This window comes from Nymphalis io, chromosome 5 (assembly GCF_905147045.1).
Source record: "Nymphalis io chromosome 5, ilAglIoxx1.1, whole genome shotgun sequence".
NCBI classification, from domain to species: Eukaryota; Metazoa; Arthropoda; class Insecta; order Lepidoptera; family Nymphalidae; genus Nymphalis; species Nymphalis io.
The window spans coordinates 3,553,391-3,568,519 of record NC_065892.1 but is presented as its reverse complement, the minus strand read 5'-3'; the positions used below and the strand labels follow the sequence as shown (position 1 = coordinate 3,568,519).

Below are 15,129 nucleotides of genomic sequence, written 5' to 3'. Positions count from 1 at the left end.
TTGGAAACCAAGATGTTATGTCACTAGTTAGTTACATTGGATCTGGACTTTAAACAAGAACACAACAATACTGGATATTGCTGTTTAGCGGAACAATATTTGAGGAGTTAGTGGGACCTATCCAGACGGCCTTGTACAAAGTTCACCTACCATCAAGTAAAATTGCGGATCGGAAACGAATCATTGACTTTTCTGCACTTAATTAATTTTTTAAAAGTATCTCGTCGTCAGCGTTGAAAGAAATTATGATGACGTATGTCTTCACCATCGTACAGAGATTTTTTATTAATTAAAATTAAAAAACGAAAATATATTAATTTGTATTGAAATAAACTAATTACATAAAATAGCTTTAAGCTTATCTATAATTACCTTATCAATTTTATTATATTATCCGCAGAATACGAGATTAAATTAAGCAAATCAAATTTTATATTATGTAGGTCAGTAAACGCATATAGACGTCATAACAAAAGCTATTGTGTCTAGTGTACCGTCCCTCCAAATTATGAACTATAAACGATTACTTGATATTTGCATTTGCATTACATGATATTTCTTACAAAGGAACCAAATATACATACGTATAACAAATTTAATTTAGGACATTTTTCTAACACTTAAGTTTATATAGTTTTATATTCAGAGTATAAAGTTAGAATTCACATGCTGTACTTTACATTCAACATTCGTGTTGATTTTATATTAAATCTTAATCAATAAAGCGATCCTCATAAATCCGTATCAAATAATTCGGATGCGACCATAACCCGTCTTATAACCGATCTGGCCATTCTGTAATATTGGTTTAACTTGGCATCCGACGGACGTTTTACAGCCGCCTTCCTTGAATGTAAAGTAGGTGAAATATCAAAGTTGGAGGTAGCAAGAAAAACACATTTGTGGGAAACTTTCGCATTCCGAAATGGAAGGAATAGAGCGAGGCCATTGAGCAGTTTATGGGCGGAGTTTAATGGTGCTCCGAACATTATTGAATCGGTTAATTAATTAAATTTTTAAATACTAATTTATTATACCTAAGGAGGAAATAGATTTTGCCAACAAAAAAGTCATTAAAATATTACGTATGAAGAACGTTGCTGTTATATGTCAATGAAAGTCTATTAGTTTAATGTGTGGTTTTTACTGGTGCTTACAGGGCTTTGTGCAAGCTCGTTTGGGTAGGTACCACCTACACATCAGATATTCTACCATAAAACAGCAGTATTTGGTATTGTTGTGTTCCGGTTTGAAGGATGAGTGAGCCAGTGTAATTACAGGTACAAGGGACATAACACCTTAGTTTCCAAGGTTGGTGGCGCATTGGCGATGTAAGCGATGATTATCATTTCTTACAATGCCAATGCCTATGGGCGTTGGTGACCACTTACCATCAGGTGACTCATATGCTCGTCCACCTGCCTATACTATAAAAAAATTGTTCTAAAGGCCTATAAGCGTAGTGATTGTACAATCTGGATACAATCTGGATACATAAAATATAGTATGAGACGAGTTAAATGCGTAGCATGTACTGTATACAGAGGTGGCATTTTGACTGCCTCGTTGGTCTAGTGGCTTGATATAAGGCCGCAGACCCGTAGGTCCTGGTTCAATTCCCAGGTCGGGCCAATAAAAAGTTATTGGGTTTTTCTGTCAGAAAAATTCTCAGTAGCAGCCCGGAGTCTGGAAGTTGGAAGTACACTCCCGTGCCTCGGAAAGCTCGTAAAGCCGTTGGTCCTGCGCCTGAACTCTTTCCGGTCGTGTCGGATTGCCGTCCCATCGGATTATGAGAGTTAGGGAATAGAGAGTGCACCTGTGTTTGCGCACACACTTGTGCACTATAATATCTCCTGCGTAGTTAGCTTATCTCTCTTGAGATTGGCAGCCGTGGCCGAAATCGGTCTGGAGGACATTATTTTATACAGAGGTGATTACAACTCTTTATTCAGATTAATATTTCACTAACCAATACTTCCATATAAGTTGATTGATTGAATTATTTGTGTCCCGCCTATTCACAGTCAAGAAGGAAGGTGGTATAAGCTCCTATACAAAGCTTTTGTCACGAATGTATCACTTTTTACTTAATCAATAAAATAAAAACAACTTAATAAATAGCCCAGAGAATCGGAATTGCGATTCATGGGGTAATGCTGCTAGCATTCTTGCCACCATTCCACGCGGTCACGATTTGTACAGTAGCTATTTTAATTTTAATTTGTATTTATTTAAGACTTTAATGTCATTAACAGGTGTAGCATGTTGAAATAAATATTTTATTTTTACTATCCGTTTTTAATATATTTATTAATATGTGTCATAAACAACGCGCAATAATACTATATCATAAGAAAATGTAATCAAAAATTACTTATCTCTTAAAATAAATCCCTGTTAGAAGGTTTACTGTCGTAATAATGAAGAAGAATATTCATTATCATATATATATATATATATATATATATATATATATATATGTGTATATATAATATATATAATAATAAATAATTATTATCTTTTTTGCCTTTTCGCATTAGTAGATAAGCTTGAAGAGCTAATAGACCCCTGGTGTTCTCTGACTAATTGCATTGTTAAGGGTATTTTCCATTCCCTACATTGCCGCTGGCAACTTCGAGTTGTTGCTTCCCTCGTGCCTGTAATGACACTGGCTCTCTCGCACTTTGAACATGTTACGGCACAAAGAATCATTGTTTGATGGTTGATAATTGGCGAACGTTGCACACATGAACGATTTTGTATTGAAACTTGCCATAAGTAAAACTATGGTTTTACTCTTTTTTATTTATGGGATTAATTGGGAGACAAGAAGAGTCAAATATCAAAATCTCAATATTCTCTAAAAGAACAATATTATATAACAAATTTACTTATATTACTAGATATTCTTTAACAAAATTAAAAAAAAATTAAATCGAATTTTGTAAAATTTTTAATTACTGGATTAAATTGAATTAAGGGATTACTGGTTTAGATTGTTAATACTACTAAGAAGAACAGAAATGAAACTCCGTAAGTAGGTATTGTTTTTCAAAAAATATAAATTTGATTTATTTGTCGCTTATATTCAGCGAATACAAACCCCGCGCCATTTATAAACTATATATTCTTGTAACGAGTAATAAATCGTATCTATTTATAAATTGGCAAATTTAAATATATCTGCGGAATATTATTATACAACAAAACAAACTAATATCACAGAAAACACATATTGACATAGCAGAGTCGTATATAAACAATTCCTTACATCATCAATGTGTTGCTGAACACGGAATCTATGACGCTATGCCCCTTAAGCCTGTAATTATACTGACTCGCGCACCATCCCAGCCGGAAGACATCGATATAAAGTGTTATTGTTTGTACAGTGAATTATAAATATATGTTTCTTACTCAGACGAACTTGAAAGCCTGTGAAATTTCTTGTCACAGTTATATTGGGATAGTCCAAAATATCCTACACGGATTGAGTTAATATTTCGTTATTTAGTAGTTACATAAGTAGTACAAAGTATTTTCATAAAATGATATGACTTACAGTTTTCTTTCTCTGTTAATAAAATTAAATCGAATTTCAAAAAATCTTTAATAAATAAAACCACCACAAGAATATGACTTATGTAAATTATAAAAAAGCATGGAGTTAGTATTTTTTTTATTTCCAAGCTGATATGCATAAATTTAATTGTATTCGATTGACTCTGTTTATTAAGAGGGTGTTAAATAGTGAATACCGAGTTTCTTATCGGTACTTCTCGGTAGAAACATTCCGAACCGATGGTTTTGGTAGCTTTATATAATTCAATACAGTAACATTCGATTCAACGATTCAAAGTCCTTGGTGGGAATCGAACCCACACTCTTCGGTGTGAAAGGTAAGTATCTACCAACCACGACAACCGGCCCGTCGGTATAAAGCAAATGCTTTATGAAAATGTCTTCCTGACTGATTTAGATCATGGCGGCCTTTATGAGTATCTTTGAATAAAGAATTATTTAATTTAAAATAAATATATTATTATAGTTAGATAAATAAGTCTAAATGGGTTAATTCGTGTTTCATATATGTATAAACATTTCAGTTCTCTATTTCAGAATATATATTCAGAATTTGATGCCCGATTTGATGGTTCTGTTAGAAACAAACGTTTCTTGAGATCAAATATCTTGAGAAATCTTACTTGGGTGTACTTGATATTTGAGTAAGCTTCTTATGATTGTTATCTTATCTCATGATAAGGCACGTAATTTGTCTTATACTCCGACTTCAGCTCAGAGTATAAGTAGTTAAGCGTAGCACTTTTATAATGAAATATTTTTTACCAAATAGGTTGTATTACAATTTTTAATATGTACTATAAAAGATGACCACCGGCAATGCAGCCAATAAAAAAATACTAGTCATTTGTCTTACTTTTTTGTAATAAAAGTAGGTAGACAGACAGATGGATCACTTGATGGTAAGTGGTCACTGTCGCCGTAACAACTAATTTTGGTTTAAAGAACTTTATTTCTCATTAAGACATTAGTCACTTACATGAGAACAATAATATAATTAGTTAATGTTTACACAGTGCGGGTAGATAGAAAAAAAGTTAAAGAATGTAAAGTTAGTTAACTATTGGGGTCAAGATTACTTCGCCCCTTGAGGAGAGCTCCACCGAGCCACGAGCGGAGCACAGCAAGAGAGAGGCCGCGGATGCGTTATATCAACACGATCCCACAGCCTCTCCGATCCGTGCTGAGGACGGCCATCGCAGTGGTTTTAGTGGGTAAGATTCCCCATAACCCGGTTCCACCCTCATGGGACCCGGGTATCGTTCTGAAGGTTTTCACGGCGAGAAAAAAAAAGTTAGTTTAACTATTAACCATCATCAATGCGTCACCAACCTTGGGAAGTAAGATGTTATGGTCACTACTAATTTTAGCCTGATGCTAAAGATAAGCTTGTATCTTACGAGTATATATATACAAGTTGTGTATATTTTATCATAAACGTATATGATCAGTAATAAGTAGTAATTAGTGTCTCTCGCCGTCTCTTGTTGAATGTCTTTAAATTTAATTTATCTTGTAAAATGACGCTTCAACAGTGTTCTAAGGACCTAATCAAATAAACTATTTTTAATTTAAGGGTGCTATGATGTCTTCATAATGTGAAAATACTTCAATATATATTTATTAATACTGTTTACCTAGCTTGATCTGGGATTTAACCTTAATACCTCAGGATAAGCAGCCTTAAAGCTATTTTAAGCACCACTCGATTCTGAGTACACATTACTGACGTTTGCAAAAGCTTTGTATATACATATTGTATTTTAACTTTAAGTAAAACAATATACTTTATATTATCATATAATAATAATATATTTACTCGTTATACCTACTATATATCTGTCAATCAATCAATCAATCAACAGCCAATCGTTGTCCACTGCTGAACATAGGCCTCTCCCAAGGTGCGCCAAAGCTCCCTGTCTTCCGCCTTCCGCATCCAGTTGGTGCCCGCCACCTTCTTAAGGTCGTCGGTCCACCTGGCTGGAGGGCGCCCTACGCTGCGCTTGCCGATTCACGGTCTCCACTCTAGGACTCGTCTGCTCCAACGGCCATCGGTCCTACGACATACGTGACCAGCCCACTGCCACTTCAGCCTGCTAATTTTGCAAGCTATGTCGGTGACTCCGGTTCTTTTCCTCTCATTCACTCTTAATCTCATTTCTGATTTTATCCTTAAAAGATACTCCGAGCATAGCTCGCTCCATAGCACGCTGAGCGACTTTGAATTTGTGAACTAGTCCCGCAGTTAGTGTCTACGTTTCGGCACCGTATGTCATGGCAGGTAAGACGCTTTGGTTGAAGACTTTCGTCTTTAAACATTGCGGTGTAGATGACTTGAGGACTTGACGAAGGTTGCCAAATGCTGCCCATCCCAAGTGAATTCTTCGATCGGCTTCCTTCTCGAAGTTGTTCCTACTGACTTGTATTATCTGTCCTAGGTAGGTATATTCACTAACAACTTTGAGAGGTTTCCCCTCGACGTATATCGGTCCCGGCACGACATGCCTATTGAACATGACCTTGGTCTTGTCCAAGTTTATACCGAGACCGACACACCGGGAAGACTTGCCTAGGCTACGCAGCATTTCGGTGAGTTGTTCCAGCGACTCGGCTATGATGACGATATCGTCGGCAAATCGAAGGTGTGAGATGTACTCGCCGTTTACATTGACTCCATACCCAGTCCAATCCAGCGTCTTGAAAACGTCTTCCAACGCGTTGGTGAACAGTTTCGGGGATATTACACCCCCCTGTCTCACCCCTCTGCGCAGTTGGATCGCCTTCGTCTTACAGTCCTGGATGTGGACAGTCATTGTAGCGGCATTGTACAGACATCTCAGTACCTCGATATATCTCCAATCGATATGACATCTCTGCAATGAGTCGAGCACTGCCCAGGTTTCGATGGAGTCGAAGGCTTTCTCGTAGTTCACAAATGCCATACACATTGGCTGATTGTACTCTTCGGTCTTCTGCACAATCTGCCGAACAGTATGGATGTGATCCACGGTGCTGTAGCATGATCGAAAGCCGGCTTGCTCTGGGGGCTGGAACTCGTCAAGTCTTCTGGCGAGACGGTTCGTGACGAGTCTTGAGAACAGCTTATACACGTGACTCAGGAGGGAGATTGGTCTGTAGTTTTTCAAGAGGGTTTTATCACCTTTCTTGAAAAACAGTACCACCTCACTCCCGCTCCACGTTTCCGGGGTCTTGCCATGTTCGATGACGGAATTAAAGAGGCTTGCTATCTCTTTCAGGACCGGAGTCCCACCTGCCTTAAGCAACTCTGTTGTGATTCCGTCATCTCCCGGAGCTTTGTTGTTTTTAAGCTGTTCTAGAGCCGCCCTAATCTCGCTTTGGGCAACGACCGGGAGCTCCTCGGAGTAATGGCGCATAAGAGGGGCGCGCTGGTCATCAATACTAATTCCCACGGGTTTATCCGATCTTGAAGAGAACAACTGCCCATAAAACCTCTCTACTTCTCCGACAATCTCAGGCCTAGAGGTAACGACCCCACCATTTTCAGTTTTAAGTTTTGTCAGACGCGGCCTCCCAAACTTGCGAGCGAACACTTTCGATCCCCTATTTTGCTCAATCGCAGCCTTGATGGCACGGGTATTGGCTATATATCTGTATATAATACTATTACACAGAGGAATCACATAAATCAATAAGTTCATAAGTTCTATCCAATTTAAACTTTGAATGCAGCTATAGCTCAGAGTAGTATTGAAAATTCGTAGGGATTTCAAAAGGTAAAGACACTTATAAATATTAGCAGGTGGGGAATTGTTTCAAGTTTGATTACGGACTTTTTTACAGTTAGATGTTACAAAAAAACCTTAATTTTTTAAATTGCATACATTACATTACAAAATACAGTACAGTACAGTAACAGCCTGTAAATGTCCCACTGCTGGGCTAAGGCCTCCTCTCCCTTTTTTGAGGAGAAGGTTTGGAGCTTATTCCACCACGCTGCTCCAGTGCGGGTTGGTAGAATACATATGTGGCAGAATTTCGATGAAATTATACACATGCAGGTTTCCTCACGATGTTTTCCTTCACCGAAAAGCACGAGATGAATTATAAACAGAAATTAAGCACATGTAAATTCAGAGGTGCTCGCCCGGGTTTGAACCCACGTTCATCGGTTAAGATTCACGCGTTCTTACCACTGGGCCATCTCGACTTACAAAATACCTACATATAATTACATAACCATAAATATCTATTATATTAATATATATAGTATTATTATATAGTAGGTATTAATATAATTAAAAAAACAATACTTTTTTTATAATTATTTGATCTGTCGCCTACTTACGCTTACCGCTTTATTGATTATCATATTCTTTATCTGTAGGTTATATGGAAGAGATCAATCTCTTAGCGATAAGGCCGCCTTTTATATTTACCATTAATAGTATTTTTTGTGTTTATAACTGTAAATTTCTGTAACTTTTTTGGTGTAAAATAAAGTATTATATAGTGTAATCTACTTTAAAATTTAAAAAAAAACTTGAGTTTAGTTTAACTAAACAAAAATATATTTGATTTATAACATTAACATTAAATGTCAAAATGCTGAGAAAATGGCTCTTAACTGTCGTCTTAGTCTTAATAAGATGTTTTGGAGCTTATTTTATCACGCATAATTACATCATCATTCCTCGTGACTTTTGTCACCGCCGTGCACGGTCGAATTATAAACACAAATTAAGCATACTTACTTGTTTTATGAAAACTCATTGGTGCATTCTGAATCTTCGGCTAAAATACCTGGACGTTTGTATTTATGTGGGACTCTTACCCACTAAAAACTCTGTGATTGTCTTTGATATTGATCAAAGGGACCGCGCAATCATTTTAATATACGCACCGACAGCCATGCCAAGTTCCGCTTGTGACTCGATGGAGCTCTCCTTAGGGAGGAATAGAGTGATAATGCCCCTCCTCGAAGCCATCTCAGCATTTTCATATATCAAATCCTCGGACGAGCATATGGGCCACGTGATGGTAAGTAACACCACCACCAACGGCCATTGAAATAAGCATTGTAAGAAATGTTAACCATCGCTTACATCGCCAATGCGCTACCAACCCTGGGACTGGGAACTAAGATGATATGTTCCTCAAGCCTGTAATTACACTGGCTCACTCACTCTTTGAACCGGAACACAACAATACCAAGTACTGTTGTTTTGCGGTAGAATATCTGATAAGTGTGTGGTACCTACCCAGATGAGCTTGCACAAGTAGGGGTATTGCTCTCTGTAATAATAATTAATAAGCAGTGTATAGCTAAATAATTTAGATATTTCTTCAATGTATTTAAAGTATATTGTTAAAATAGAGATTATTATTAAATATAATTACCATTAAATTAAAAGTCAGTAGTACATAATAACTTATAGAGAATTGAGACGATTTAAGAGTTCATCTAATGAAGATCGTGTCGGAATCCAGGGATTGAGCCCAAAAATATAGACGAAAATCCTTTGCTTTTTACGTGGAACGTGATTGTCTTGAATCCCTTTTTTCGTACATACAAATGAGAAATATATGTCTACTTAGTTACAACCTTTTCAAAGAAATCGATCAAAAATCAAATCTAAATCGACTAGAGAAATATAAAAACTCAAGAAAAATCAAGAATTGACAAATTGACTAAAGAAATATAAAGACAAGAAATATGCAATTATGTTTTTTTTTTTAAATCAGGCAGTCATAGCCACTGCCGATAGAAGTGAAAACTTGAAACTGTTAAATATATTTGTCCCATTTCCACGCCTATTGGCACTCCAAATAATAATTCTTTCCCTTTTTATTAAATTGCTTTTTATTCATTAAAATCGCACAGTACGTCGCAAACTCGGTACAAATATTAATACGGCTTAATTTAAATAAATAATAGTTAAAATACATTTATATTATTTGTATATACTGTTAGTATTTACATAAATTTCAATCGTTATTAGCCTCATTAATTTTCACAATACTTAAATAATCTGTACTTTCAACGATTTTATGATATTAACATTAGCATGTCGGTGACCAGAAGCCACGAGTCTATCGCCTAAAGAAAACGCCTAAATAAGTTTTCACTTCAAAAAAATATTTTGAAATACATTAAGTAAAATAATATAATATCCAGTTATTTTAGAATAATATGAAACATTCCGTAACAGCCTGTGAATGTCCCACTGCTGGGCCAAAGGCCTCCTCTCTCTTTTTGAGGTGAAGGTTATTCAACCACGCTGCTCCAGTGCAGGTTGATGGAATACAAATGTGGCAGAATTTCAGTGAAATTAGACACATGCAGGTTTTCTCACGATGTTTTCCTTCACCGTAAACCACGAGATGAATTTTAATCAAAAATTAAGCACATGAAAATTCAGTGGTGCTTGCCCGGCTTTGAACCCACGATCATCGGTTATGATTCACGCGTTCTTACCACTAGGCCATCTCGGCTTATATGAAATCTCGGCTTGTTTGAAACATTATTATAGATAATATATTCTTAAATATACACTCGAAGCTTTCAAATTTGGTTTCACGTTAGTTCTTTCACATATAGTCAAATTAGCATGAACATTAGAGACATGTAAATGAGCTAGAATCCGGATAAAAAGAACGTTCCAAAAAAATATTTTAAAATTCACCGCTTTTATCAACTCCGAATATTAAGGCGGTATATTTTCACAATCTAATATTCCACATTTAAATTTCCGTGGATACCTCAGTGGTATGCCGTTACCAGGACCGAATTTAAATTACAAAGTCGGTGGACGCCTTTTCGCCGTGCCACCTGTGACGTCACTGCTCTTACACCTTTATATTCCAAATATGAAACTTACAAATAAACAGTCGCCACCTACCTACTGAGCCTCGATTACGACCCTGTTTTTAATAATGCTATGCAGCGTGCAACTTGAATCTGGTAAAAAGCAAGTGAATTAAATAAAATAATGTTTTGTTTGTGTGCGCTTACAATTTTTGGCAGAGCAAAAAGCGAGTATAATGTTATGAGATTCACTTAAACCCTTTGATTTAAAATTCAAGTTCTACGAGTATTTATAATATTATAATTTTATAATTTTATTTTACTAATTACTACATATATACGATTTCTAATGTAACACCAGTATTATCTTACATATCGACAATTAATTAAATATCGAAACTAATGAAAGAAAGAAGTTTCTTAGACTAAATCTAAAGCAATTTATAGAAATATAAATTTTCCAATTACATAAGTATAGATTTAAAAAAAATTTGCTAAATACTTACTTACCTCATTGATTTTCTTGAAGATTTCTTGCAAGATTTTTGCCTTACCTATAAATGCTGTTTAGGGTATAATTAGTTGATCAATGCTACATCGTTCTTGCTTCTGGGCCATCTCGGCTTTTTGTTAAATTGATATCGGAAGTAATATACTAAATACAAAATAAATAAGTAATATACTAAACACGTTTATAACTGAGCCCGTAATTTATAATTTCGCAATATTACAAATGATCAGATGTTAATCACGGACCAGGAATTCATCATGATTTCAAAACTTTATAATATATAGCTAAGCATAACAGATTCTTGAAATATTAAATCTAACAATAATAGCACTTACGCTATCTAAACATGTTGAAACTACGATAGATATATTTAAAGTAAAATCACTATCAACGTTGAAATTGTTATTCTGGTTTTGTGAGAGAGAGACTAGATTCTAAATCTTAGTTTTAGAACGGTCCATTGCACAAATCCCCTTTACGTTTCCGAATCACACTTGGATTGGTTGAAACTTTGATTTGTATTTCAGGTATTTAACAGTATTCGAAATATTGAATTTGAGATCGATTCTTCCGAGTATTACGATTTATTGAAACATATTCATTTTCAACACCATATGTACAATAATTTACAACCTTGTGGTAAAATATGTCATTCCTTAAAAAAAAATTATGCAGTCTAAATTCTAAATTCAAAAATCTGGTTGAGCCAATTCAATGATGATGAACATAACAATCATATATAATAATATTCTCATTCAGTTTTATTTCCTTAAGTCATGTTATATGCTTCTACGTTTTACCTCGGCAGGGACTTCGTAAGTATTTATTTGTATTCCAAGATTTTCTCAACATTTTCTTTTGTATAAAAGTAAGTATTCGCTGTAAGCCTTGCGTGTTTTGCGTAAGGTTGCCAGTAATACCCACTTTATTTGGAATGTTTTCTCTTACACAAATCCGCTTGTTGAATCGAGACGAAATACAATAACGAGTACTCGAATGTTTGTTATATATATTATTATTTGCTTACAAGGAGAAAATCAAAGACAGATTTTACATTAATTTTACAACATTATTTGTTCTCCTTGATAATGTCAAAAAAAGGAAACCAAATTGTCTATATATACCTTGTTGTTAAACTTTATCACATTCCTACGATATGATCTAATGTTACAAAAATAGAGTCCTTTTTTCATGTACAATACATTAAAAAGAGGCTTCTTCTGTGATTTTATTTATATTTTTTTAAAAGATTTAATGCTTTTATTATCATCATAGATGATGAAAACCTTCATACAAATCGTTTCCGCTCCAATTAAATCTTTCAAGCGAAGGCAAAACTGAATCAAAAGAACGATTTCGCGCCAGATTTATCTAAAAAAATAAAGCAGCCTTAGTTGGCTTCAACGAATTGAAAATGTCAATACACTGCTCCGAAGCAAAGTTAACGAGCACATCAAGCCAGGACTATTGGCAAATATTATCACGACTTATGGTGGGTTGAAAGATGTTAAGGAAATTTGTAGCTTACATGAAAAATATTTGAAAATCAAATCACATTTCGTATTGTATTGAAATTAATAGTAATTTATGTAACCCACTGTTAGGTCTTCATGTAAATTTTTGGAGTTTTCAAACCGCCTATAAATGTATGCCATATTTAGCTAAATTTTAACGTCAAAAGTAACCACGCACGATCAAAACTCTAATTATGTAACCTGATTACAAAGCTAGTAGGTTAACCCCAGGGTCTTGTAAGAACTTAATTCGACAGTACTTTGATAAAGTACTGACAATTTCCATAATTACCCACAGTCTACACCTTCAGATCCCTTGAGGGGATTATAACAAATCTTCACACATGCGGGTACTTTGAGGTAAATACTTTGACCTTTCTAACGGCACGTATGTTTGCCGTTTTAGTTTGAGCAACGCTGGCGAGTTTTGTAGTGTTTGTAAAATGTTAAATAAGAAGTTTATTCTTTTATTTCTACGAGCACTGACAAATATTTACATATTTAAAACTACCCACCCACCCTATAGTGATGCAAAAGTCGCAGGTTCGACCTTGAGCCTTTGGGATGTAATTATTGTTCCCGCTCCTAACAAAAGTATATTAGTAATTACTTAAGCCGAGTATAACTAGTATTCTAGTGTAAATAGTGTAAATATATATATATATATATATATATATATATATATATATATATATAGTGTTATATAGTGTTATATATATATATATATATATATATATATATATATATAACACAATTCAGAAGAAGTTATTTTGCAGAGTCGATATTTTAATCATCGTATTGTTCTATGTAAACCTGCAAGAGTTCTATTCTTCCTTACGTTAAACATTTAAAGTATATTATAATTAAAAGTATGTATGTATATAATATATCATGGTTATGAGTCTTCGGATATGGATGATATCGAATTTTGTCCAGATTGCTTTTATGTTATAGTTAGGCCGACGGAAAAATGGGCCACCTGATTGTAATTGACAATGTAATAAATGCTAACTATTCCTTACATGCGCCACCAACGTTGGGAACTAAAATGTCATGTCGCTTGTGCTTGTGATTACACTGGCTCAATCATCCTTCAAACCGGAACGCAATAATACTAAGTATTGCTATTTAGCGGTAGAATATGTGATCAGTGTAAGGTATCTATCAGACAGTCTTTCACAAGTCGCTACCAACTAGTAAATAATACTTGGATATAGAACTTCAATTATCATTTAAAATGTTTCTTTCAAAATACTGAATGTTATGATTAATAAATAATTATAATTTCTTTCAGAATTGCCACCTGAAAAGCCTACAATTAAAGCGGAGAAGGGATGGTATGCATCTGGAGATTCGCTTCGTGCACAATGCACTTCACCTCCAGCCGACCCGCCAGCCAATCTTACTTGGTTGCTAAATGGGCGAGATGTAAGTTGTAATTTTAAGGCACTGTTAACTGCTTCCTCTAAATAGGTCGGTCATCTTAACAATATATATTTAATGTATTAAGACATATTATTGTGTTTTATAACATATTATATATATTTTATACAATCTATTTTGAAGAATATTCGATTTTAGTCAATATTTTAGTGGAAATATAAAGAATGTGCTTTTTAATAAATGTAGAATACGGGAAAGGCACGGAATCAATCTAGCTCAGATGATTTTTAAAATTATAACAACAATATATATATACAATAATAACCAACTATAAATTCGAAATAGCGCCGTGGCTGGATCAGGACTAAGGAACATTCCTTATATTTTTTGGTTTTCATTTGATATTGGACATTTATATCGTGATTTTCAATAACTAGTAATTGAATATATCTAAAATATATATTTATTTACTCGGTTTAAGCTTTTTATAACATAGGAACATTTACATAATACTGATAGTGCATTCGGTGACCTTGAAATCTTTAAAATAAATAAATAAAGCAAAAAGATATACATTAAGCTTAAGCAAATGGCAGTCCCTCCCACCATTTAGACGGCAGTTTGGGAGAACAAAGCTTGTGGTCTTAGAAACGACTTTTAAAGACAGTAATACAATAAAAGTAGTTTTAATTTTGTCATTGAAATTGGGAGCAGAAACATTTGGGATTTAAGAGAGACTAACCAAATGACAATTTCATTAAGCTCTCTACACTATTCAATCCTTGAATCTTAATCAGGGTAACGAACACTGATTTATATTCCATTTAACCATTTTAATCTATCCCATTTGTTGAAGCAGTTTTAAAGTTCGTTGCTCCCTTATTATCAATTAGTTGCGTAGTTGACGTCAACGCGACGGCAACCTGACGTCCGAAGTGACATCATGACGTTCAGTGATAAATGAACTGCGTCGGCTTTTATCGAGGCGTATTCGTTCCTCATCAGTACCAGTTTTTATAAAATGAACATTATTAAAGCGGAATTTTATGAGTCGTATTTTTGAGAATGTTTAATAAAATTACCTCGGAGTTAAATGTTTTTACCTTCGAAATATTACTTTTATCGTTTCGTAGAACAGGAATACAATGTTTTATGTGAATTAATTTCTCGTTTATTACGTGAAGCAATGGAAATATAAAATTTAAGTTGTGTAATTAACATTATTATATTTGTTTAATTGATATGTATTTTTTATATCTATTTGTCTATACGATATGAATAATTTTGATGGAACTTTCAAAATTTATTTATTTAAATACCAGATTTTAGGATAAGTGTGGCTTAGACGT

The 15,129-nt window shown here is 34.5% G+C and overlaps 1 protein-coding gene across 1 annotated transcript in view; it reads left to right on the top strand.

The window, feature by feature from the left end:
- The window catches only part of LOC126768532 (uncharacterized), a 286,006-nt gene that overhangs the window by 215,203 nt on the left and 55,674 nt on the right, over window positions 1-15,129 (top strand). The window contains exon 5 of the mRNA XM_050486706.1: window positions 13,692-13,825. Coding sequence (XP_050342663.1) covers window positions 13,692-13,825 — 134 coding nt within the window. The remainder of the gene's footprint in view (window positions 1-13,691; window positions 13,826-15,129) is intronic.